Consider the following 25,888-nt stretch of genomic DNA (forward strand, 5'->3'; position numbering starts at 1 on the left):
CTTAAAAATTTTATACGTTCTAGATGGCACGTCAACGACTAAGCGAAGAAAAAAGAGCAGTGCGTCGAAAAGAGACCCAAAAGCGTTGGAGAGAAAAGAAGGAAAAAAAGAACAATAATTTTCTATGTGCAAATTCTGAAAATAAGGAAAGTAATAATCAGCTCGGACCAAGTGGAATTGAAAACCTCGTAGGTCCAATCGGGTTCAGAAATAACAGATTTCATAATGACGTTCAAAAACGTTGGCGTGATACACATGCAGAGCAGGTTAGAAATTATGAAAGTACTAAAATTCGAAAGTCTCAAAAAAAAGAAAGTAAAGATCAAATTAGCACAAAACAAACAGAAATTATTACTCGGTGAAATAACGGAACAGCAAAAAGAGTTCAAATACAATACAATACAATACAGTTTATTTTTGTATAGCCCAAAATCACACAGGAAGTGCCGCAATGGGCTTTAACAGGCCCTGCCTCTTGACAGCCCCCCAGCCTTGACTCTCTAAGAAGACAAGGAAAAACTCCCAAAAAAACCTAGTAGAGAAAAATGGAAGAAACTTTGGGAAAGGCAGTTCAAAGAGAGACCCCTTTCCAGGTAGGTTGGGCGTGCAGTGGGTGTCAAAAGAAGGGGGTCAATACAATACAGTACAGTACACAGAACAATTTCTCAATATAGTAAGAAATAAAAAAAAAAAATATATATATAAATTTTAGAAGTACAGAGCAGAATTTAACAGTAGATGATATATCCCATAATAAGATTTGGATTTGTATAGAGTCCTGGAGACCTCATCCTTCAAGCTGCCTCCCCCATTTGGCCATTCCACAGCTGAAACAGTGCTGGGCCAGCCAATCCGATGAAAGGACCCCTCTCTCCCACGATTCCTGCGATCCTCCATCTGGGATGACTTTTCCTTAGGCAGGCAAAACAACTTGGCAGCTGGGCCATGGCACCAAGTGCCACAAATATATGGACATAGGCGATATGTCAGAAGTATGTAGATATTGTAAGGCTTTAAAGTTTAAGTCTAATTCGTGTTGCCATCAGGGAAAAGTATGTTTCTTCCCAATGAAGAGGCGTATCCGCGAGAATCAAAAGATTTGTTGTTTGGTGAAAGTGAAATCCACAAACGCGAGCGGCAAAAAATATCCAAATCTACAATAATCTGTTTGCGTTCGCATCATACAATGCTCAGAACGTAGATGTACACAATAATGGACCATACGCTATGAGAATTTGTGGTCCTGCAACAATTAAAGCTACAACAACTTTGACTTAGAAGAAACCACAATTCGGTCAGGTGCATATTTATGATCACGGAGAAGCAATGCAACATAGAATAGAAAGAGTATGTAACAATTCCCATGAAAATAACAATTTCTTTTAAATTGTATATCCAGTTAACCAAACCTGGGGGTGGGCGAGCGAAGCGAGCAGGGGGGCAGAGCCCCCTAGTCAACTAAAAAGAAATGGCATTTCGGGCTGACGAGGTTTCAGGATGACGATTGACTAAGGTGGAAGGTCAGTATTACGTCACAACTTGGCTAAATTTGGGTAGCTTTGTTTTGTCCGAGTTGTAATTCCAAATGTTCATGTAGTACTTCTAGATAGACAACTCGGATTTACCATCTCTCTGAGGGCACATGAACACGCCAATAGTTTAAACGACGAACCACACGGACACCCAGTCATTTAATGCACTGCAGTATCTCAAACTTTTAATGGCTCCTAGTCACTCGACCGATTCATTGATCCCCATGGATATTTCAGCCCGAAACACTGCAAAAAATACGGTCATTTGGTGGTAAAGAAAGATTCACTAATCTTGACTTTGCTGACGATGCTGTGATCTTCACTAAGTCAACGGAGGCTCTGATGAGGGCTCTCGAGAGACTGAGTGAGGAGTCTGAGTGTCTGTTCTTGTGAGGGTCCTGATAAAAACCAAGAGCCAGGACTTTAATGACCTCTTGGGCACGGCCATCAGCAGTGTGTCTGTCTGCGGAGAGAGTATCGATCTCATCGAGAGGTTTACTTACCTCAGCAGCGACATTCATGTCTCTGGTGACTCTTCCGATGAAGTCAATAGATGGACTAGGAGAGCATGGGGGGTCATGAGGTCACTGGAAAGGGGTGTGTGGCACTCCCAATATCTCTGTAAAAGGACGAAGGTCCAAGTCTTTAGAGTCCTTGTGCTTCCTGTTTGCGAGACATTGGCGCTATCCAGTGACCTAAGATGAAGACTGGACTCCTTCATGTGTCTCTTCAGAGAATCCTTGGGTACCGCTGGTTTGACTTTGTGTTGCTCATGGAGTCCCAAATGAGGCACATGACCTGCATTGTGAGAGAGCGTCAGTTACGGCACTGCGGTATGATTCCCTGAGGGTGATCCGGCTCATTGTTGAGGACCCGAGTGGCTGGACCAGGCCAAGGGGACGCCCATGTAACACCTGGCTGCGGCAGATAGAGGGTCATTTCCAGATGGTGGGTCTGCCTGGGGGGATGCCAGTTGTTTCGTTGTGTGGTGGGTGCGGTGATGCGCTGCACCAGTACTCCCTAACCTGAACTGACCTGACCTGAGTCATTTGGGTGTCACCTCCTTTGATGATGCCACCCAGTGCAGTCTCACCAACCAGAGGACACAACTGATGGAACCAATCTCACTACAGGAAGTACAATGCATTATGGGTGAAATTGCGCACACTGTGGTAGTCTAAACCTAAACGTCTTTTGTCGGGAATTAGACATTCTTCCAAATTTCAGAGGCATACAGGTTAGGTTAGGTGGGTCCCCTAAATGTGTGCGCCCACAAGATTGTCTGCTGCCTTGTTCAGGGTGTATTCCAACTTGCTGCTAATGCAGCTGGGATACACCTTGACAACCATGACACTGAACTGGAACAAGTGGGACGAGTTTTTTTTTTTTTTTTTCCTTAAGTTTCAACCTTTCTAAAAAACCTAAAGGTGTAAAAAAGAATTTGAACAATTAGGGTAAAGGCTAAATAACGTGGTGCATGTCGTTGTGTTGCTCAACAGAAGGTGGCCCATAATGAGAAAGAGGAGAGCGAGAAGATACTGGACAGGCTGATACAGCATATCGAGAAGACTAAAGCGGAGATGAATCGACTCATGAAGGAGAAGCAGAAAAGCAAACTGCAGTGGGCTAAAGCCAGCGTGAGACAGACGGAGGAGGACATCACCCGGCTGGAGCACCGGAGCAGAAGGCTGCAGAATCTTCTCTCAAAAGTGGACTGTGCAGCAGAGCAGGAGGTGACTATCACAAGAAAGGCGATAGGAAGACCATACAGTAGGTCACATAGATGAGAAGAACCCACTGAGAATTAGCAGCTTACTGAGAAACCTTTCTGATCACACGGTTTCTACTTTGGGTTATCGAGAGTAGACTGATGGGCAAGAGTGGCCAATTTATCCATTGAAAATTAAATCTATGATACAAACAAGGGTGCAGAGAGGGAAGGGGGACTGAAAACTTTCTGGATTCACTGTAAGTGGTGCCCACGCAGGTTTCATTTTGTCTCAAGTCACAGGTGTGCGTTCAGGTGAGTGCGATAGGGGACAACCAGTGACGATGCAAATAATGTAGCTTCAAGAAACGGCCTCGTTGGCCTGGTGTTTGTGTTTGACACCCAATGGCAGAATAGAAAATAGAAAAAGGAGGTGGGGAGATTGCTGCTGAACTCGTGGCAGCTGTGACCGAGAAAAGACAACCCCGGGATGCTGGCCTTAGTGGCAGAGTTTCAAAGATAAATCATAAGTGAAACTGGCAAATGAAAAGGAAAGGTTAAAATGGGCAAAAGAACACGGACATTGGGCAGAAGACAACTAGAAAAGCATTTTACGCTCAGAATCTCAGAGTTGTCTTTTCTCTGTTGGAGATGCCACTTGTATTTAATATGGCACTTGGTGCCACTGCCCTACTGCCAAGTGGTTTAGCCGGCCTAAAGAAAAGTCATCTCTGATGGAGGATCGCAGGAATCGTCGGGTAGAGGTGGTCCTTTCATCAGATTGGCTGCCCCAGCACTAACTCAGCTGTGGAATGGCCAATAGGAGGAGGCAGCTTGATGGCCAAGGTCTCGAGTCCTATTATGTGATATCATCTACTGTTGAATTTTACTCTGCACTTGTAACATTACTATTGCACTACTGTATTGTATTGAGGATTACTTACGTTCTGTTCTGTGTATTGTATTGTATTGTACAGGATGGCACAGGGAAACAGGAAATTTTGGAACTAGGTGTTAGTGACCCTGGGATGTCGACAGTTGTTTGTGACCAATGCAACCTCATTTAGAACCCCTTGCCATTAGTTATAATGGAGCAGAGGAGTGCAGCGCAACGAGTATTCGCTGTGAAAGCCTTTTATAGGAATGGTGATAGTGTGACTGCTGTGCAAAAGGAATTTCGGCATCATTACCAGTTAGGACGTTATGATCGTGTCCCGTCTGCTCATGTGATTACAACCTGGGTGCGTAATTTCGAAGAAACGGGTTCAGCTTTAAAAAGGAAATCCCCAGGAGGAGCCACTTCACATATTGGCCGACAGTCGATGGCAGCTATTCGATGATTGTTTGGAAGGCGCGTCATTTCACGCAACGGTGACATTCCATGGCCTCCGAGAACCCCAGATCTCACTCTCCCCAGGTGGTGTTCGAACAGCCCACACACCAGAGAATATTGAAGCTGTTCGAGCTGCCATTGTGAGGGTCTCCCCCTTTATTTTCTATATTAGTCATATCCAGTGTGCCCACTTCTCTCAATGGGCACCTTTGTATGAAATGTTCAGTTTCTTGTCTAATCTGTCACATGCAGTAACCTCCACTCTACATGAAAAACAACAGACTGACATGTTTCTTGAGACGGCCATTTCACTTTGTCCATTTCTGAACCCAGAGATAAACTGGTTCAGTGTGTGAAGGAAAACTTTCTAACACATTTTCATAGTGTGAGGGTGTTGTGCCGTGTTAGCCATTATGAATGTAGTGAGAAGTCAAGCAAAATGACCCCTTTTATTGGTTAACTAAAAAGATTACAATATGCAAGCTTTCAAGGCAACTCAGGCCCCTTCTTCAGGCAAAGATGGAATCAAACACATTTTCATGAAATTCACCCTTGCCGTGTTTTTTTGCAGTGTTTCTTTTGTGGTGGCCCTACCACCTCACAGGTTCAGCATCCTGGGATCGATTGCCTCACTCAGATGTTGTCCATGTGGAGACAGCATGTTATCCCAATGCCTGGGTGGGTTTCCACAAAGATATGCAGGATAAAATAACTGGGGATTGTAAAGTTTCCGTATGTGAGTGTAGGTGTGTGCCAGGACCTGAATGCAAAATGAAACTCATAAATGTTCGGGTTAATGGAGGATGAACATCCCCGAGGGATATTCTGTAAATCAATTTTTATGTAAAATGTCCAAATCCTTATTTACACTGTACACATATTAATAATCAATAAGAGTCCTACATTTGATTTTATGAAAACTGAAAAAACCTCTATTCAAACTCCTTAAATAAGTTCTTAAAAGATCTGCTTATCTTCTTTTTCTTTCAGCTGCTCCCATTAGGGGTTGCCACAGTGGATCATCATCTTCCATATCTTCCTGTCATTGTCATCTTGTTCTGTTACACCCATCACCTGCATGTCCTCTCTCACAACATCCATAAACCTTCTCTTAGGTCTTCCTCTTCTCCTCTTGCCTGGCAGCTCTATCCTTAGCACCATTCTCCCAATATTCCCAGCATCTCTCCTCTGTCATGTCCAAACCAACGCAATCTCGCCTCTCTGACTTTGTCTCCAAACCTTCCAGCCTGAGTTGACCCTCTAATGTCCTCATTTCTAATCCTGTCCATCCTCGTCATGCCCAGTGCAAATCTTAACATCTTTAACTCTGCCACCTGTTTTTCCTATGGAGCTTCTATTTCTGAGTAGGCAGCTGGTGGTCTTTAATCCCTAACCGCTGCCTGCAACAAAATGAAGTGCAGACCTGCTGACTCCATGATTGTCTTTCACAGCCTCCCCTTGATGTTTCTGCTGCACCTGAAGATGAAGGTCTGCCAGCTGATGACACAGCCCCCAACTTCCATTTGAGCGTTTTCAGTAAGGAGTTCTCTGTGATGGCAGAGCATCTGCGAATGGAGTTGGATGAAGTAATAGAAGGAGGTTTGTATAAATGCCGGCCTTTTGGGTGAAGGTGGCACTTCTGTGTTCATAACTAGAAAGCTGAACATTGAGGGACTCCCTCCACAGGGATATGGTCACGTTTCAAAGAGCTGCTGGTCAGCGGTGGATATTCACTAAAAGTCTATCAGGTCTACTAAGGGCTGCGATTTACCAGAGGCGACATCGGGGGGCTGCCCTGACAACACGATCCGCTGCTGGGTCCTGAATTGGCATTACATTTCATCACAAATAACACAACTTCTGTTGACACCTCTTGCCCCACCTCTCGACGCTGATTGGTGATTCGATTTAGTTTTGGCATGATTAAAGCATGGTCTCGAATAGAAATGCAGCACACATGGAGCTGCCTCTAAGTGAAATGCAATACGGCCACTTTGCTTTTAGTTGTGACATGCGATCTGTAGAAATGAATTAAAATGTGATGTGCTTTTGCATTATGTTTTAAATGGACACGAAAATTGTGTGCCGTAGTGAAAAGCATTCAATCGCTTGGTTGATACGTTTTTAATTATGACACAATAAAACCAAAATTAAATGTCCCACTTGTGTTTACACGTAGTTTAGATGTTGGATTGCATCTTTCATAGCCCCATTTTAATATGATTGGTGCTTTACAAGTCTTATTAAAACCAAGCAAAAACTATAATGTCTTGATATATAGGACAAGAGAGACTGTTAAATTATCCTTATTCTAACGTGTCATCGGTGTTGTGCAAGTGTGTAGCGATCCCCAACTTATTGGTGGTGACAAGGCTGCCAACAGATTTGCACAGCGATGAAGCCGCTCCACTTGTAAAATGAGGGAAGGATGGAATTAGGCCAACACCTAAGCCTTACAGTATTTTCCACCCCAACACCCAAATATTAACAACACACTTGAACAAAATCAATAAATTAATAATATTAGACATCAGATATATGTGTTGTACAATGTTTTACACCCACAGCATTGAAAAGTCTCTCTATTATATAAACAAATCCTTCAATGCGATGAGACTTTTTGAAGACAAGACTTATTGGAAGAGAGATTTTTCCAAGTCCCGCGAGACGAGACTTTTGCTTTGAGATTTTTTCAAGTCCCGCCCTCCTCTCAAACATTTTCAAACAAGACCACGGTCCTCTCAACTCTCATTCGTATGAATGCTTTTGTCAGACACACTTCCTGCACTCTCAGCTCTTATACATTTTAACGATTTCCTCACTTCAAGTTCCCAATTAAAGAAGACATATTATGCCCAAATCGTATTGAAGAATTTCATCACAAAGGGTTATCAACATAACAAATGAGTACAAGCGCAATCCTAGCACCGAGAAAGGAGGAAGTCAAACGAATCAACGGCAAAAATGTCGATCGTTTACACATCAAATTGGTTAAATGCGTCCAAAAATGTCAAACGGTTACACTGCAAATTGGTTAAATGCGTATCAATAGACTATGCTGAAATAGTTGGTGGTGATCGTGTGGAAGATGAACACAACAAGTTACAATATCCCAAAGAATATCTACAACCGTTAACAGCGTCCGGTCTTACAATGCACGAATTACTGTAGAAAGAACGATGTATCCAAGAAAGGTAATGTAGTACATTTTCTGCGGATAACATTACACAACAAAGGAGATCTTGATATACCATTCATATTAAAACGTTGACAATTTCCCGTTAGAAGAGCTTCTGCAAAGACAATTAACAAATCTCAGAGCCAAACATTCGAAAAAGTCGTTCTATTTAATAGAGAGAAAGAAACGAAATTCAGTCACGGGCAGTTATACGTTGTGTGAACACTGAAGTCGAAAAACAACGGGAAAAACACCAATTTAAAAATAAAAAGCAATTTCTTTATTCTTGGTGAGTTAAAAAGACTGCGAGACTGCCCCCCGAGCTCAGTCAACTGATTTGGGTTCAGACAGACTAACTTAAAAGACAAAAATGTTCTCTCTTTTATCACCTAACTTGTTCATTAGCCAAAGAGAGAACAGAAAAAAAACATAGCAGTTCATTTTGAGGTCATACATAGATTACGGTTACATCTTAATTTATGACATACAGGAGTACAGTATACCAAAACAAAGAGCTATCATTATACACACACAAGACTTATAGTTCATTGCATTAGTTATAAAGAGATTACATTCTTCTAGTTTTAATATCTTCATTAGATTATATTTGTTTGTTTAGATTAATAACAAGTAAGCCCGTGATTCTCTAGAGAATCGTAAATCCAAGAATGGCAATCAGTTTCTGTTCCATCTGATATTTGGATGGATGACTTATCATGGAGGGTGGGTGCGTCTGGGGAAATGTCATTTAATTAAATAAGCATATCTGTACTAAAGCGGTTTCGTTTTGTGGAGACGTGATTCCGTTGCCTTTGCTGACACCGACTGCTGGCACAGTGGAGCACAGCAAGTTTAGTTTACAGGTTGTGGTGTTCGTGTGCCAGCCACTGAGTCTGGGAAGCCACTGCGTTTGAGTCTGTGGCCGTTATGTGATCTATATTACTGGCACAGTGGATTAGAGCAAGTGTAGTGTACAGGTTGTGTTGTTTGGGCGCCACCTACTGACTCTGGGAAGCCGCTGCGTTTGACTCTGGGACGTGCGCCATGGCGCAGTACGTATGCGCCTCGGTGGGAAGCCGCTGCGTGATGAAATATCATGGAGGGTGGGTGCGTCCTGGGACAGTTCATTTCAACGCACTTCTGTTATTGTTTCTCTTCATGCAGTCTCGTTTCTGTTTTTTAATGGCTGTGTCGTTTGTATATGCGGTGGTGTGGGCAGTCGCGTCCGGGCAGCTGTACAACCTGGCGTGCACGCTTTACCTCAGGTTTAGGTCGCAGGCATGGTAAAGTTTCCATTTAATTCAATAACCCTGTTTGAACTAAAGCGGTTTCTTTGTGTGGGCGCCTTCGTTCATTGTTTTTATGCATACGGGCTCGTTTACAGGTCGTAGCCATACGGGCTCGTGTTTGTATTACTAATCGTTGAGCTCCCTCCATGTGGTTACGTGCCTCCTTTGCCTGTGCTGTGTCAAAAGCGCGTTGTGGGCACGCTTGTTCATTGTGTTTATCCATACGGGCTCGTTTTGTATTTCCGTTAGTTGAGCTCTTTCATTGTGGAGCCGTGATGTCTTTGCTTCTGGTGTGTGTGAAGCGCGTTGTGGGAGCCTCCTGGCACAGTGGAGTAGAGCAAGTGTAGTTTACAGGTTGTGTTGTTTGGGCGCCACCTACTGACTCTGGGAAGTCGCTGCGTTTGACTCTGGGGCGCCACCTACTGACTCTGCGTTTGACTCTGGGGCGCCATGCCGCAGTGCGCATGCGCTTCGGTGCGTCCGCCGTGCATAAATTAACTGTCGTTTAGTAATATAGATCCTTATTTATTAATTCATAAGTGACATGTTTTCTTATAATATGAAACAAAAGTAAAGAAACAATGACATTGATTTATAATATCACAGGGTGTTCTGTTAGTATCAAGAGGTCAACATTTTCTCATAGAAGAATGTAAATTAATCATATAATTCTGTGCACAAGCTTAATTTGTTTTCTATCTAAATGAAGAACAAATTCATATAGAAGTAATAAATCATATAGGTCTGTGCCGCATGATGAATACAAAATACAGTCATTGGTATTTGTGAATTAAATACTTATAATCATCTGTGGTGGGATGGCGCCCTGCCCGGGGTCTGCTTCCTGCCTTGCGCCATGTGACCCCCGTAACCCTGTAGTTAGGATATAGCAGGTTGGATAATGGATGGATGGATGGATACTTATAATCATTACAGTTAATAATGTTTTTTCTGCTTTCTCAGTTGCATGGATGCATTATGTAACAATTCCCATGAAAATAAAAATCTGCTTAAATTGTACGTCCGCATCCCCATACGCGAGCGGCAGAACCGCAAAGAGGCTACCGATTAGCGCAGGCAGGGGGGATGGCGAGCGAAGCTAGCAGGGGGCGAAGCCCCCTAGTCTTATTAAGATCTATCATAGCCTTTGTTAAGCTCTTGGTACACAGCACAAGGTCACTAGCAGATGCACTTTGGGTCACTGATGGTTTATAAGTTTTATTAAAAAGAATTAAAGTCTTTAAGGGTTCTTATAAATAAACAAGGGACTAATACATGTACTGCAGGCAGCCTACATTCTAAAGTGTCATTGATGATTGGGTGACAAGCTGCACCAGACCCCTCAGCCGCAATTCAGCTGCGTCTTTCTGCTCTCGCCTTCTCCCCACCTCCCATGCTTATGGCTTATTCACAGGATTTCATGAACTCAAATATATATTTGATCTGAGAAGGTGTGCTTCTGTTTGATACAGAAACACAAGACAGTCTGCCACATACAAAGCTCTTCATTTTAAAACATAATATGACGCGACCCAAAAGGCTGTCTTTGATTTAGAACATTAGAACAAGCTAAACATTCCACCCAACAAAATTTGCCAGTTCTATCCACTTAATTCTTTCAAAATAACATCAAGTCGGGTTTTGAAGGCCCCTAAAGTCCCACTGTCTACCACACTACTTGGTCACTTATTCCATAGGCCTGTGGTTCTCTATTTCCTAATGTTTACATGAAATTTACCCTTAACGAGTTTCCACCTGTGTCCCTGTGTTCTTGATGAACTCATTTTAAAGTCACAGTCTTGATCCACTGGACTAATTCTCTTTTAGTGTAAACACTTTAGTCATGTCGACTCTTAATGAAGATTCTTTTATGGCTCAGCTCTTTTTAATCGTTCCTCATAATTCATCCCCTGTAGCCCTGGAATCATCCTCGTTGCTCTTCTCTAGACCTTTTCTAGACATAATGAAGAAAAGAAAAATAAAAGACAAAATACGAAATTAATATAAGACAACATTAGTTAACATAGAAAAAGAGTAAGGTCCGATGGGCAGGGGGGGACAGAAAAAAAAAACTCCAGACGGCTGGAGAAAAAAATAAAATCTGCAGAATGCGGGTTATGTACGTGATACGGACTGTAGGTTTGTATTTAAGTTGAATTTGTATGTAAGTCGGAGCAGGTCCATTATTTTAATAAATGCTATTGTTGACTGACTGTAGCCAAGTGCTCTGCCAATAATAATAATAATAATTCATTACATTTATATAGCGCTTTTCTCAATGAATGATGGAGTGTCAGCTCTCTCTGACCTTTTTATTATTTTGACTTTATTTTATATGTTGATGGTTTTTCTCTTCTTTACTGTATCACCAGCACTTGCATCAGATTTGTGTTTCAGAGACATTGTTGAAGGGTGAAGACAAAAAGTTAAGATGAGCTCTTCTGCACAGAACTGCCCACGCTACCACAGCAGGATGGCACCCGTCGTCAACACGTCTGATGTACTGACAAGAGAATAACTTCCTGCTATGTGCGTAACTGTACAAGCAGGCTTGCTATTGAGAATGAATGGGGGGGGGGGGCGATTCACCACCCGCCCACCACGCAGTCACCTCCACTACAGTATGCTGCCTGCAGCGTCCGCCCACCGACAACGAACACGGTGCGGCCAAAGGCAGGTAGTGAATCGCCCACCACCGCCCCCATTCAACATGCAGCCATCCGATACACACTACAATGCTACCCCCCACCGCCCCGCTCAATGTCAATGGCCTCCGTGCAGCCACAACCGGGTCACCGCTTGCAGCTTCACCAGCCGCAACACTGAGAACGAATGGGGCAGCCGTGTGTGATGGGCGGGCAGTGAAACGCCCCCCTCCGCTCCATCCAGCCTGCGTCCAGTCAGGAGTAGTAGCTGCGGCGGCATAGTGGGCGGGCAGCGAACCGTCGTCCTGCACACGAGTGATAGCTGTGGCCCCGGTGACCCGCCAGGAGCCGCCTGAGGGACACTACACACCGCGAGCAGCGAAATTGCCCCCCTCCGCTTGCAGCGTCCCCAGGCCGAAGATGACGGAGCGGCAGTTACTGAGGCGCATGCGTCGCAGCTGCAGTCCATTCGTAAGTCGGATGTCCGTAACCTGAGGCCTCATGTATAACGCCGTGCGTAGAACTCACACTATAACATGGCGTAAGCACAAAAGCGGGATTGTGCGTACGCACAGAAAAATCCAGATGCAGGAATCTGTGCGCACGCATACTTTCACGTTCTTCCACTACATAAATCCCGATTTGCGTGAAAAGTAACGCACGTGCACGCGCCTTCTGTCCCGCCCCAACTCCTCCCAGAATTACGCCTCTTTGAATATGCAAATCAATATAAATAGCCTTCTGTGAAAAGACAATGGGAAAAGCACGGGGGAAAATATAAGAATTTCAGCGAATACCAAGTAGAGGCAAAGGAAAAACGTACTATTTGTTGGTTTAAACAGTGGGATAATCAACAAAAGGAAGTTGATCGAGTGACAGAGTGTCGGAAAAACTCGAAAGATCAAATTCACAAAGTCGCACAGTGCCCGAAATAAAAAAGAAATCACATATCAAAGTCGCTGTGAAAAGGCGAGTTGTAGCCCACCGTCTGAGTGTCATATGAAAGCGTATTAGGGTACAAACAAAAAACATAGGCACACAGTGGGAAAAAAGCACGACATGTCAACTTTAATCTCGAAATTTCCACTTTAATCATGTAGTTTATTTTGCCATTAAAGTAGAACATCATAAACTTCATCTTAAAATCGTTTATTTTACTAGTTTCTCAAGTAGCATGTTAAATGCTTTTTTCTGTGTTTGATCTTCTATGTGCTCTATGTGTGTGAATCACTACGTGCTTCCGTTCTTTCTCTTTCTCCGACAGGACTTAGAATGCATTACATTCGAGATATTACAGCTCTCTGAATAATTAAAATACTGAGAGGTATACGTGATATCATTTTCATGATGATCGGAATGAAAGCATGTTATTAAACATGGGAACACGGTGGCGCAGTGATTGTTCATATCTCACGCAAGAGGCTTGCTGCGCCATGTGTGATCTTCGATGAAATTATTTATTACAGAAGTACTGTCTCTTTCAAACGTACTAACCTACAATTCCTGTCCATACTTTTCTTTCTCCAATCGCCACACAATCAGCTCTGTAATAGACGTTAAGCCATTTGTAAGCTTAGAACGCCGATTCTTCAAAACTTTTAAGGAACATTGAAATATCTTCGTAGTACATGTTTAATTATTCTATTCATCTATCCTTCCAGTGTCGCGTCAGCACCAGCAAGAATACAGCGCAAGGCAGGAGCTATCCTTGAACTAGCTATACGCTGCGGCACCGTGTCCTCACATGTTTAATTATTAGCAATACAGATTATTTAAATGAAGTTAAAGTTTTATCTGTATACTATAAGCAACACATTTTGCTGCATTTCATCTTAAAAATGATATTGCCATCATACGCGCTTTATAAAGTAGCGCAGGTTGTGCAATATTATAACTGTAGTGCAAGTTTACAGTGAGGTGATTGAGTGCGTTTATAGTTCTTGGGATGAAACTGTTTCTGAAACGCGAGGTCCGTACAGGAAAGGCTTTGACGCTTTTTGCCGTGGTTGAGGTAGTGTGTACTTGAAACTGTATACCGATAATTCTCTTTCCGATCATCTGCTGCTGTGATTCACACTCAGATACAGTGATATAAATACTCCGAGTGGTGCAGTGAGAGTAATATGGAAAAAGATGATCCGCAGTGGCAACCCTTAACGGGAACAGCAAAAAGAAGAACAAGATGCAGTGAGCGTAACAACGCTAAAGCAGTTCTGGTATTTGGAATACTATGGCCATTCCCTGGCCCATTATATTGCAGCAGGTTAATTACAATCAGATGCATTACACTAATAAACAATATGCAGTTAATTTCAGTGTATTTATAAAGCCGCTTCAGGAATGTGGAGCTAAGAAAGAAAGGATGAGCACACAGGAACAGTAGTTTGACCATTCTGTGGACCATTATATTGTTACAGGTTAATTACAATCAGATGCATTAAATTTATGAACGATATGCGGTTAATTTCAGTGTATTTGATAAAGCCGCCGCCGTGGATGTGGATCTAAGAAAGGGTAACCATACAGGAACAGTAGCACTGCTTTGACACTGGGTGCCGCCAGTCTGCAAAACCGGGCGGATAAATTGCGTACACCAAGGTAATGTGCATGGAAATGTGCGTGGCTTTACGCCAAGTTTAGGTTTTATACATCGCTATTTGAGCGTGGAAAGGTTCGTACGCAACATTTCTGTGCGTACGCACCGTTTATACATGAGGCCCCTGGGGACTACCTGTACTTAATTAAATGTGCTGCGTCGTACGTTTAAAGCGTAGAAAAGAAGAAGAAGTAAAGAATCTTTAAGTTTAGAAACTACTAAAGTTTTACAAGAAAAGCTAAGTTTAGAGAAGATAACATTTTTTCTCATTTTTTTGCCTTTTATTCTACGTGTGTAATAACCTTTTTTTTTTCTTTATTCTCGTGTGGATTATTTGCTTTGAATTTTCACTAAATATTTTAAAACAAACTTTTGGACTGAGAAATTTCTTTCAGCAGGCATTTTACCCGTGCTTGAACCCTCCTTACACTCCTGCGACGATATACTCTAACCAGCTTGTTATTTATATTCCTGTCCAAATCATTTATAAATATTTAAAACAGCAGCGGCCCCAGCACTGACCCCCATGTTGCTAATGTTGCTGTCTCTGCTCTCTTTCAGAACTCGACAGGATGCGCCGCTACGCAGGTACAGTACTTTGACTTTCTTTTCACTTTTATACCCAGAAGCTATAGAGAAGGCTGCGAGAGGCACACGGGCTCCTCATAGAAATGTCTAATATTACAGCCCTCATGAAGTGGTCTTAACAAGACCTCCCTGACCTTTTCTGTTATGGATTCTGTTCAGTAGACAGGTGTTCTTCTACTTAAGGGACAAAATGAGTGCAGGTGCAAAAGTGGTAGTCAGGATGAGAAGAGCACGGAGGAAATCTCTGCAGCTGTCCGCCATTGTGACTTCTAAAGGAGCCTCTGTGGCATTGAAGGGAACAGTCTGTGAAAGTTGAACATGAAGTCAAGGTGGAAAGAGCAGAGATGAGAATGATCAGATGGATGAGTGGAGTATCACTGGGTGAGAGGAGGACGAATGCAGAGTTAAGAGGAAGACGGTGTGGAGACAATAGGAGAAACAGAGGAAGGGAGTTTGGGCATGGGCTGTGTGAATAGGCGGAGGATGATGAGCTGAAGAGGTGCACCAAGATGGAGGTGGAAGGGAAGAAGCCAAGAGGAAGGCTGATGAAGACACAATGTCAGATGTTTGGAAAAGAATGGGCCTCACCTCAAGAAGGAGTAGAGGAAAAGATTTCAGGAGCAAGCAGCTAAACTGCGTGAACCTGTAAAGTGGGCGTTAAACTGGTCATGATGGGGATTTAAGGTAGTAACTCGAGTCCACCGACTTTGATTCTGACGTCTCTCCCTCCTAAAAATCTTTGTGTTGTTCCTCTGATCCATTAAGTGCATAAACTTTTACATTCTCATTCAGATCCATGGTGGATGTGTTACAAAGTTCTTTTATTGATGCCTACAATTCTTAAGCCCCAGCTTCTTCTTAACCAACTTGTATTGTGTAATCTGGGCCCGTCTTTAAGGGGAAGCATTTGTGTCATCCATTGCTTAGTCTTGAGCCCCCTTATGTGACTCACTTTCATTGTCTCGGTCTCCTTGTGTTCCACAATCTGTGCTTTGCTTTTGTCTTAAACTTTTCCTTTAGTTACCAGTCTATATTTTGTTCAAGTTTCCATGTATTTCTGAATCAACCTCCTGGTTAGATCCAAGAAATTCAGGGCCTTGGGCATCTATGAGAAGTGGACCAGCCTTGTAGGATGAAATCAAACAAATCATCAGGACCAGGCAAGATTGATCCTCAAGTTCTTAAGGAGGTTAGTGAGTACAGATATAAACCCTTGATGTGTCTTTTTAGGAAGTCGCTGCACACTGGGGAAGTTCTAAAGAACTAGAAGAAGGCTAATTTTATCCCATTATATAAAAAGGGTGACCAGCAGATCCAAGCAAGTATAGGCCAGTAAACTTAACGTGCATCACAGGTGAATTAATGGAGGGAATTATTAAGAATAAGATTGAAGAACACATGTCAAGAGCAGGAGATCTGCTGAACAGTCAGCATGGGATCAGAAGAGGAGGTTGTGTTTAACCGCCATGCTGGAATTATATGAGGAAGCAACAAAAGGATACGACCAGAGTGGAGCAGATGATGCTATTTATTTGGACTTTGAGAAAGCATTTGATAAGGCACCACATGAGAGGGTGGGCATCAAACTAAAAGAGGTGGTAATCCAGGGTGTGGTGTGTAGATGGGTGCAGAATTGGCTCAGATGCAGGAAGCTGAGGGTAATGGTGTGAGGAATTTCATTAGGTTGGTGACCAGCAGGGGTCAGCGCGGGGACTGCTGCTATTTTTAATATTTATGGGATCAACAGTACAGAGTAATGGGGATTGTGGAAGAGAAGTGAAAAAGAGAGTGCAGGCAGGGTGGAGAAGAGTGTCAGGAGTGATTTGTGACAGACGGGTATCAGCAAGAGTGAAAGGGAAGGTCTACTGGAGGGTAGTGAGACCAGCTATGTTATATGGGATGGTGACGGTGGCACAGGAGACAGAGCTGGAGGTGGCAGAGTTAAAGATGCTAAGATTTGCATTGGGTGTGATGAGGATGGACAGGATTAGGAATGAGGACATTAGAGGGTCAGCTCAGGTTTGGAGACAAATTCAGAGAGGCAAGATTGCGTTGGTTTGGACATGTGCGGAGGAGAGATGAGGGGTATAATGAGAGAAGGGTGCTAAGGATAGAGCTGCCAGGTAGGAGGAGAAGAGGAAGGCCTAAGATAAGGTTCATGGTTGTGGTGAGAGAGGACATGCTGGTGATGGGTGTAACAGAGCAAGATGACGAGGACAGGAAGAAATGGAAAAAGATGATCCACTGTGGTGACCCCTAACGGGAGCAGATGAAAGAAGAAGAAGATGATTTAGATAGGAATATAAGTAACAAGCTGGTTAAGTTTGCAGATGATACCAAGAGAGCTGAATTGGCAGATAATCGAGAATCCATTGAATCTTCACAGAGGGACTTGGACAGCAGATGGGCTTGGGCAGATTTGTGGACGATGAAGTTTAATGTCAGTAAATGTAAAGTACAGGGTGTCCCATGAAAAAGTGGCCCGCCTCTACTGAGACAACTGCATTATGTGGTGAAGAGAAAAAATGATCAAATTTAGTATTCACATGTACAGAAGATGCTGGAAGTGATCTCCTTGTGCGTCAATACATCTCTGTGCCCATTTCAGCATCTTCACATACACTCTATCCGGCGGCAGACTTTCATGGGCCACCCTGTATTATACATAGGAAGTAAAAATGTGAGGTTTGAATACACAATGGGAAGTCTGAAAATCGAGAGTCCATCTTATAAGAAGGATTTAGGAGTCGTAGTGGACTCTAAGCTATCGACTTCCAGACAGTGTTCAGAAGCCATTAAGAAGGCAAACAGAATGTCAGGTTATATAGCGCCTTGATGTGTGGAGTACAACTCACAGGAGGTTCTGCTCAAGCTTTATAACACACTGGTGAGGCCTCATCTGGAGTCCTGTGTGCAGTTTTGGTCTCCAGGCTACAAAAAGGACATAGCAGCACTAGAGAAGGTCCAGAGAAGAGCGACTGGGCTGATTCAGGGCTACAGGGGATGAGTGATGAGGAAAGAGGAGATTAAGAGGTGACATAATTGAAGTGTTTAAAATTATGGAGGGAATTAGTCCAGTGGACCGAGACGGTGACTTTAAAATGAGTCCATCAAGAACACGGGGACACAGTTGGAAACTTGTGAAGGGGAAATCTCGCACAAACATTAGGAAGTTTTTCTTTACACAGGGAACAATAGACACTTGGAATATGCGACCAAGTAGTGTCGTAGACAGTAGGACTTTAGGGACTTTCAAAACTGGACTTGATGTTATTTTAGAAGAATTTAGTGGATAGGACTGGCGAGCTTTGTTGTGCTGAATGGCCTGTTCTCGTCCAGACTGTTCTAATGTCCTAATTGGCACAAGATGCTCATCCAAAGGTGCAGCCTGGTGCCGTAGACACAAAGATGGTGTCTTTTGGTGGGCATAAACTTTCCGGGGCTAAATTCTCACAAACAAGTTTGATTCTTTGAGAATTCAATTCCTTCTGCTTCGTTCTCTAAAGCTCTTCTCCTCGCTGATCTCCTCGCTTCACGGCGCTTTACATTTGTTCACCCACTGCTTGTTTTTCCCTCAATACTACTGTTGTTACACCCCAAGGATGAACTTCAGACCTAAATTGTCTTTTACAGCTGATGTGGTGTTGGACTCCAACACGGCACATCCGTGGATCGTTGTGTCTGAGGATGGCAAAGTGCTGAGGAATGGCGGTCACTGTCAGTCAGCCCTGAAAAAGCCAATGGCATTTGAAAATGGTCCCAACGTCCTGGGCAAGGAAGGCTTCGCCACAGGCAGGCACTACTGGGAAGTGGAAGTGGGCAACAAGACTGAATGGTACTTGGGAGTCGCCAGAGAGTCTGTAGACCGGAAGAGGAGGACCTCCCTTTGCCCCGAGGCAGGATACTGGGTGATATGTCTCAAAGACGGGAACGACTTTCAGGCTCTCACTTGGCCCTCTATGTCGCTGCCACGGCGTCTCAAGGCACAAAAGATTGGCCTCTTTCTGGATTATGATCAAGGCCAAGTCTCCTTTTACAATGTTGAGGGCAAATCCCACATTTTCACTTTTAGTGATGTCTTCACTGAAAAGGTCTACCCGTTCTTTGGTACCGCATCCTATCAGAATGGCAAAAACGCAGGCCCCATGGCAATTTGCCGGCTAAATGCTTCCTATTAAAGACACAACACCTCCCTGATAAGCAGCTGTAACGTGATCACATACAAAAGTGTAACTCAAAGTGCTTTACAAATAGTAAAAGAGGACTTGCAATCACTAAAACACAAGGCATAAAAACAAAGTCAATATTGAAATGAAAGTACACAACATGGGCAAAGGTTTGTGGACACCTGACCTTCACGCCTAGATGAGCTTGTTGGACGTCCTATCTCAAAACCACGAGCGTCGTCCTGGAGGACAAAATCAGCTTTTTGAAACTGCAGACATTATATTTAAAAAATAAACAACAAGACCCTTCAATTTCTGTCTATTATAAGTTATTAATTTTACTCAGACAGATGGGGATGAACTATATCTTATTCTACTGACGTATCCATATAAATTTAAAGCGACAAATCTTAACTCTCCATAGCTCAACAATATTATCCACCTTAATAAAAGTATGGGTGTCTTTGCATCTGTGTCTGTCTGGTTGTTATATCTCAATCATTCCAACAGATGGCGCATCACTAACATTTGCAGTAATAAAAAGCCTTGCATTTGTCATTCCAACAAGTGGTGTATCATAATTATTAATGCTGCTTTTACAAAAACCATACCAAATGACATATAACAGAGTCATACATATTGTGTTGTCATTCCAACAGATGGTGCATCACAAACATTAACACTGCTTTTACAAATCCCATACCAAATTGCATAAAACAGAGACATGTGCAGTGCATTTGTCATTCCAATAGACGGCCCTTAAGCTACAGCACGATGCATCAGGGTGTCCTAAACCGCCTTCTCCTTACGGTTATTGTCTGCCAGATTTGGCCTCACCCAGACAGCGCTTGAAGCAAGTGAGTATCTATTTAATCCCAGCGGTTACGCAGGACAGAATGTGGGAGCACCAACAAAAAAATAGGCCTCCTCCTCATGCGTCCAGAGAGGCGCAGATGTTACAGTTAAGCATCTGTTTTGAAACTCTCAGCTCGGCACAAGCTGCCCACCAAAGTGTTGTTGTCATTTTAGGGGACTCCATCATACAAAACCTGCCCTGTGCAGCATCTGGCCAAGAGAGTTTTGTGTCCTGTACACGACGGTTTAAAGAACTTTGAGAGCTTTTCAAGACTCAATACTTTCTCATTACTTTCTGAATTCACTGTAGATAGATAGATAGATAGATAGATAGATAGATAGATAGATAGATAGATAGATAGATAGATATGAAAGGCACTGTATAATGTATTGAAATGTAAGTCTCTATATGATTGATAGCTAGAAAGAAAGAAAGAAAGAAAGAAAGAAAGAAAGAAAGAAAGAAAGAAAGAAAGAAAGAAAGACAAAAAATGCCATTTTTCAGTTTGGCGCACGTGTAAATTAAATTCTTTAATTTAACTTTCATAAACACAGAAATGTTTAAAATATGTAGTAGGTAAAATAATAATAAAAAATAACACATTTCCTGACACCAAAAAATTCTGCACAATGACATTAAAAAAACAGCCCTTTATGAGAAATGCCCTCCTCCTCGGGCTCCCTACACGATGTCCTGTGTTTTTTATTCAGGTAGTTTCCTTATCTACTGGAACCTTTAAAATATTATTTTAACATATCGTTGTTCTTAAAATAATTATCGTTGCTTTGTTTCCTTGGAGCTCTCTATAGAAAAAAATATTTTCACAGGCAAGGCTGTGTCGTAGAACTTAACGTCCTCTGTTTTCAATAAGAATAATGAATATACCGAATATGACTGAAACAGTTCCAATTCTGTTTGTTTTGTTTTGTTTTTTCCTCTCTGGCACTGCCGTGTGCTATAAATGCAGTTTCCCATCGTCTGACATGCACAGTTAACCCTGGTGATTCAAGCTCATGAAACGTATTTCCAAAACTTGCACGTGGTCTTCTCTACAATCAACATCCCCAACCCACCCATTTTTAAATCCCCTGTATCCCTCTACCCTTCACGTCTCCGTTGCGTGCGACACCCCCGTGCCAACGGACGCCACCCCCCATTGTAAATCATTGACGGATTTGATTGAAGTTTCCATCCTCGAACAAGACTAGCGACTGATAAAGTCAACGTGTTAGCGGGGTGCGGCACTTTATCGCGGTCATCATGTAAAGCGCCACAACAAAAAGCAGCCTAGCCGTATTTGTGCGATCACACGTCACGGCTCACAAACACTTGTCCATTTCTACCACTTCGCCGAGTTTTATTCACTGCTTTTCTCTGTGGGCACGTGGTGGCTGGCGCTCCCTCTGCCTAGCTTCAGATTTGAGCCCAACGTTAGCAGACGATCCTTATTGTGTGTCCGCCAGACCCCACTACTGTACTATCTCTCGGCATTTTTAAAGTTTCCCACTAGATGGCGACATCTGAACGCACATCTTCATTTGTTTAGTAAATCGGCGTCCAAGCCCTCCCGTCTTTTCATTGCTACTCCCATTTCTTAAATGTACGAAATCAATCGGGGTGAGGGGTCGCTGCGTGGTGCACCTCACATCTTCATAAGCGGCCGGCAGACTCAAAGTCGTCCTACTTGCATTCAAATAAACCAAAAAATTGTCGTTGGGCTGACGAGGTATTGGCCACATGTCTAAATATAACCGAAGGTCAGCATTTCTTCAGTCTCGGTGGGTTTGTGTATTACAACCGAAAAGCGGAGTCAGCTCACAGTGAGCCGACATACATTTAGGCTGTTGATTTTATTTTTAATACATTTACAAGCCCCTCCTCGAACCGCCACCTTATCGTGGTAGAGGGGTTTGCGTGTCCCAATGATCCTAGGAGCTCTGTTGTCCGGGGCTTTATGCCCCTGGTAGGGCCACCCAAGGCAAACTGGTCCTAGGTGAGGGATGAGACAAAGTGCGGTTCAACAGACCTCCTATGACGAATAAAAAATTTGGACGGCGTTTTCCCTTGCCCGGACGCGGGTCACCGGGGCCCCCCTCTGGAGCCAGGCCTGGAGGTGGGGCTCGATGGCGAGCGCCTGGTGGCTGGGCCTGCACCCATGGGGCTCGGCCGGGTACAGCCCGAAGAGGCAACGTGGGTCCCCCTTCCCATGGGCTCACCACCTATGGGAGGGGCCAAGGAGGTCGGGTGCAGTGTGAGTTGGGTGGTGGCCGAAGGTGTGGACCTTGGCGGTCCGATCCTCGGCTACAGAAACTGGCTCTTGGGACGTGGAATGTCACCTCTCTGAAGGGGAAGGAGCCTGAGCTAGTGCGCGAAGTTGAGAGGTTCCGGCTAGATATAGTCGGACTCACCTCGACGCACAGCTTGGACTCTGGAACCAATCTCCTTGAGAGGGGCTGGACTCTCTACCACTCTGGAGTTGCCCCCAGTGAGAGGCGCCGAGCGGGTGTGGGTATACTTATTGCCCCCCAACTTGGAGCCTGTACATTGGGGTTTACCCCGGTAGACGAGAGGGTAGCCTCCCTTCGCCTTCGGGGGACGGGTCCTAATTGTTTGTGCGTATGCACCGAACAGCAGTTCGGAGTACCCACCCTTTTTGGAGTCCCTGGAGGGGGTGCTAGAGGGCATACCTTCTGGGGACTCCCTCATTCTGCTGGGAGACTTCAATGCTCACGTGGGCAATGACAGTGAGACCTGGAAGGGCGTGATTGGGAGGAATGGCCCCCCTGATCTGAACCCGAGCGGTGTTTTGTTATTGACTTCTGTGCTCGTCACGGATTGTCCATAACGAACACCATGTTCAAGCATAGGGGTGTTCATATGTGCACTTGGCACCAGGACACCCTAGGCCTCAGTTCGATGATCGACTTTGTGGTCGTGTCGTCGGACTTGCGGCCACATGTCTTGGACACTCGGGTGAAGAGAGGGGGCGGAGCTGTCAACTGATCACCACCTGGTGGTGAGTTGGCTTCGATGGTGGGGGAGGATGCCGGTCAGGCGTGGTAGGCCCAAACGTGTTGTGAGGGTCTGCTGGGAACGTCTGGCAGAGCCCCCTGTCAGAAGTAGCTTCAACTCCCACCTCCGGCAGAACTTCGACCACATCCCGAGGGAGGTGGGGGACATTGAGTCCGAATGGGCCATGTTCCGTGCCTCTATTGTTGAGGCAGCTGACCGGAGCTGTGGCCGTAAGGTGGTCGGTGCCTGTCGTGGCAGCAATCCCCCGAACCCGTTGGTGGACACCGGCGGTGAAGGATGCCGTCAAGCTGAAGAAGGAGTCCTACCGGTCCCTTTTGTCCTGTGGGACCCCGGAGGCAGCTGATAGGTACCGGCAGGCCAAGCGGAATGCGGCTTTGGTGGTTGCTGAGGCAAAAACTCGGGCGTGGCAGGAGTTTGGTGAGGCCATGGAGAATGACTTTCGGACGGCTTCGAGGAGATTCTGGTCCACCATCCGGCGTCTCAGGAAGGGGAAGCAGTGTAGTGTCAACACTGTATATGGTGGGGATGGTGCGCTGCTGACCTCGACTCGGGACGTTGTGGGTCGGTGGGGGGAGTACTTCGAAGACCTCCTCAATCCCATTAACATGCCTTCCAATGAGGAAGCAGAGCCTGGGGACTCGGAGGTGGGCTCCCCCATCTCTGGGACTGAGGTCACCGAGGTGGTCAAAAAACTCCTTGGTGGCAGGGCCCCGGGGGTGGATGAGATACGCCCGGAGTTCCTCAAGGCTCTGGATGTTGTAAGGCTGTCTTGGTTGACACGCCTCTGCAACATCGCATGGACATCAGGGACAGTGCCTCTGGATTGGCAGACCGGGGTGGTGGTCCCCCTCTTTAAGAAGGGGGATCGGAGGGTGTGTTCCAACTACAGAGGGATCACACTCCTCAGCCTCCCTAGAAAAGTCTATTCGGGGGTCCTGGAGAGGAGGGTCCGTCGGATAGTCGAGCCTCGGATTCAGGAGGAACAGTGTGGTTTTCGTCCTGGTCGCGGAACAGTGGACCAGCTCTATACCCTTAGCAGGGTCCTGGAGGGTGCATGGGAGTTTGCCCAACCAGTCTACATGTGTTTTGTGGACTTGGAAAAGGCGTTCGACCGTGTCCCTCGGGGGATCCTGTGGGGGGTGCTCCGGGAGTATGGGGTACCGGACCCCCTGATAAGGGCGGTTCGGTCCCTGTACAACCGGTGTCAGAGCTTGGTCCGCATTGCCGGCAGTAAGTCGAACCCGTTTCCAGTGAGAGTTGGACTCCGCCAGGGCTGCCCTTTGTCACCGATTCTGTTCATATCTTTTATGGACAGAATTTCTAGGCGCAGCCAGGGTGTTGAGGGGGTCCGGTTTGGTGGGCTCAGGATTGGGTCACTGCTTTTTGCAGATGATGTTGTCCTATTTGCTTCATCAGGCCGTGATCTTCAGCTCTCTCTGGATCGGTTCGCAGCCGAGTGTGAAGTGGCTGGGATGGGAATCAGCACCTCTAAATCCGAGGTCATGGTTCTCAGCCGGAAAAGGGTGGAATGCTCTCTCCGGGTTGGGAGCACAGTACTGCCCCAAGTGGAGGAGTTCAAGTATCTCGGGGTCTTGTTCACGAGTGAGGGAAGAATGGAGCGTGAGATCGACAGGCGGATCGGTGCGGCATTCGCAGTGATGCGGACTCTGCATCGGTCTGTCGTGGTGAAAAAGGAGCTGAGCCGCAAGGCGAAGCTCTCAATTTACCAGTCGATCTATGTTCCTACCCTCACCTATGGTCATGAACTATGGGTAGTGACCGAAAGAACGAGATCGCGAATACAAGCGGCTGAAATGAGTTTCCTCCGCAGGGTGTCTGGGCTCTCCCTTAAAGATAGGGTGAGAAGCTCAGTCATCCGGGAGGGGCTCAGAGTAGAGCCGCTGCTCCTCCGCATCGAGAGGAGTCAGATGAGGTGGCTCGGGCATCTGATCAGGATGCCTCCTGGATGCCTCCCTGGTGAGGTGTTCAGGGCACGTCTAACCGGGAGGAGGCCCCAGGGAAGACCCAGGACACGCTGGAGGGACTATGTCTCTCGACTGGCCTGGGAACGCCTTGGGATTCTCCCGGAAGAGCTAGAAGAAGTGGCCGGAGAGAGGGAAGTCTGGGCATCTCTGCTCAAGCTGCTGCCCCCGCGACCCGACCTCGGATAAGCGGAAGAGGATGGATGGATGGACATTTACAAGCTGTTCTGGTCGCATGTTGTCACTTTGTCATTAAAGGTTATTGAGAGTAGATTAATGGGCAGAAATTACAAACGTATCAATTTAAAATGAAATCTACAACACAATAAAGTGTGCAGAAAGTGAACGGGGTGTAAATACGTTCTGAATCCACGGTATGCAACGGCGGTCTTTGCTTTGTCGAATTGTACTACTGAAGTACAAACGGATAGTTATGCCTGTCGATCTGTGCTACCCTATCGAAATTTACTACCGCGCACAATTTAGGCAACTTTAACAGCCAAGAGAAATTAAAGGTCGTTTTTTTTGGACAGGAAAATGACTTTAAATAAATCGTGAGTTTATAAATTGGACTGACAAACTTGAAAACGGCGGCACGGTTGCGCAGTGGGTAGCACTGCTGCCTCGCAGTTGGGAGATCTGGGGACCTGGGTTCGCTTCCCGGGTCCACCCTGCGTGGAGTTTGCATGTTCTCCCCGTGTGTGCGTGGGTTTCCTCCGGGCGCTCCGGTTTCCTCCCACAGTCCAAAGACATGCAGGTTAGGTGAATTGGCAATTCTAAATTGGCCCTAGTGTGTGCTTGGTGTGTGGGTGTGTTTGTGTGTGTCCTGCAGTGGGTTGGCACCCTGCCCAGGATTGTTTCCTGCCTTGTGCCCTGTGTTGGCTGGGATTGGCTCCAGCAGACCCCCGTGACCCTGTGTTCGGATTCAGCGGGTTGGAAAATGGATGGATGGAACTTGAAAACTTTCCGTAGGACACACTGA

At 45.1% G+C, this 25,888-nt stretch overlaps 1 protein-coding gene across 2 annotated transcripts in view; it reads left to right on the forward strand.

Annotated features, from left to right (window-relative positions):
* LOC114666528 (E3 ubiquitin-protein ligase TRIM39-like) overlaps positions 1–19,488 on the forward strand; it is a 31,722-nt gene extending 12,234 nt beyond the window's left edge. Inside the window, exons 5-8 of one of the 2 annotated variants that reach the window (XM_028821426.2) lie at positions 3,032–3,265; positions 6,025–6,172; positions 14,843–14,869; positions 18,503–19,488. In XM_028821426.2, coding sequence (XP_028677259.2) covers positions 3,032–3,265; positions 6,025–6,172; positions 14,843–14,869; positions 18,503–19,047 — 954 coding nt within the window. In that variant the 3' untranslated portion in view covers positions 19,048–19,488. The remainder of the gene's footprint in view (positions 1–3,031; positions 3,266–6,024; positions 6,173–14,842; positions 14,870–18,502) is intronic. The other variant, XM_051920034.1, reaches the window with a different exon arrangement.
* Positions 19,489–25,888: the final 6,400 nt, after the last annotated feature.

This window comes from Erpetoichthys calabaricus, chromosome 16 (genome assembly GCF_900747795.2).
Source record: "Erpetoichthys calabaricus chromosome 16, fErpCal1.3, whole genome shotgun sequence".
In the NCBI taxonomy this organism is placed as follows: Eukaryota; Metazoa; Chordata; class Cladistia; order Polypteriformes; family Polypteridae; genus Erpetoichthys; species Erpetoichthys calabaricus.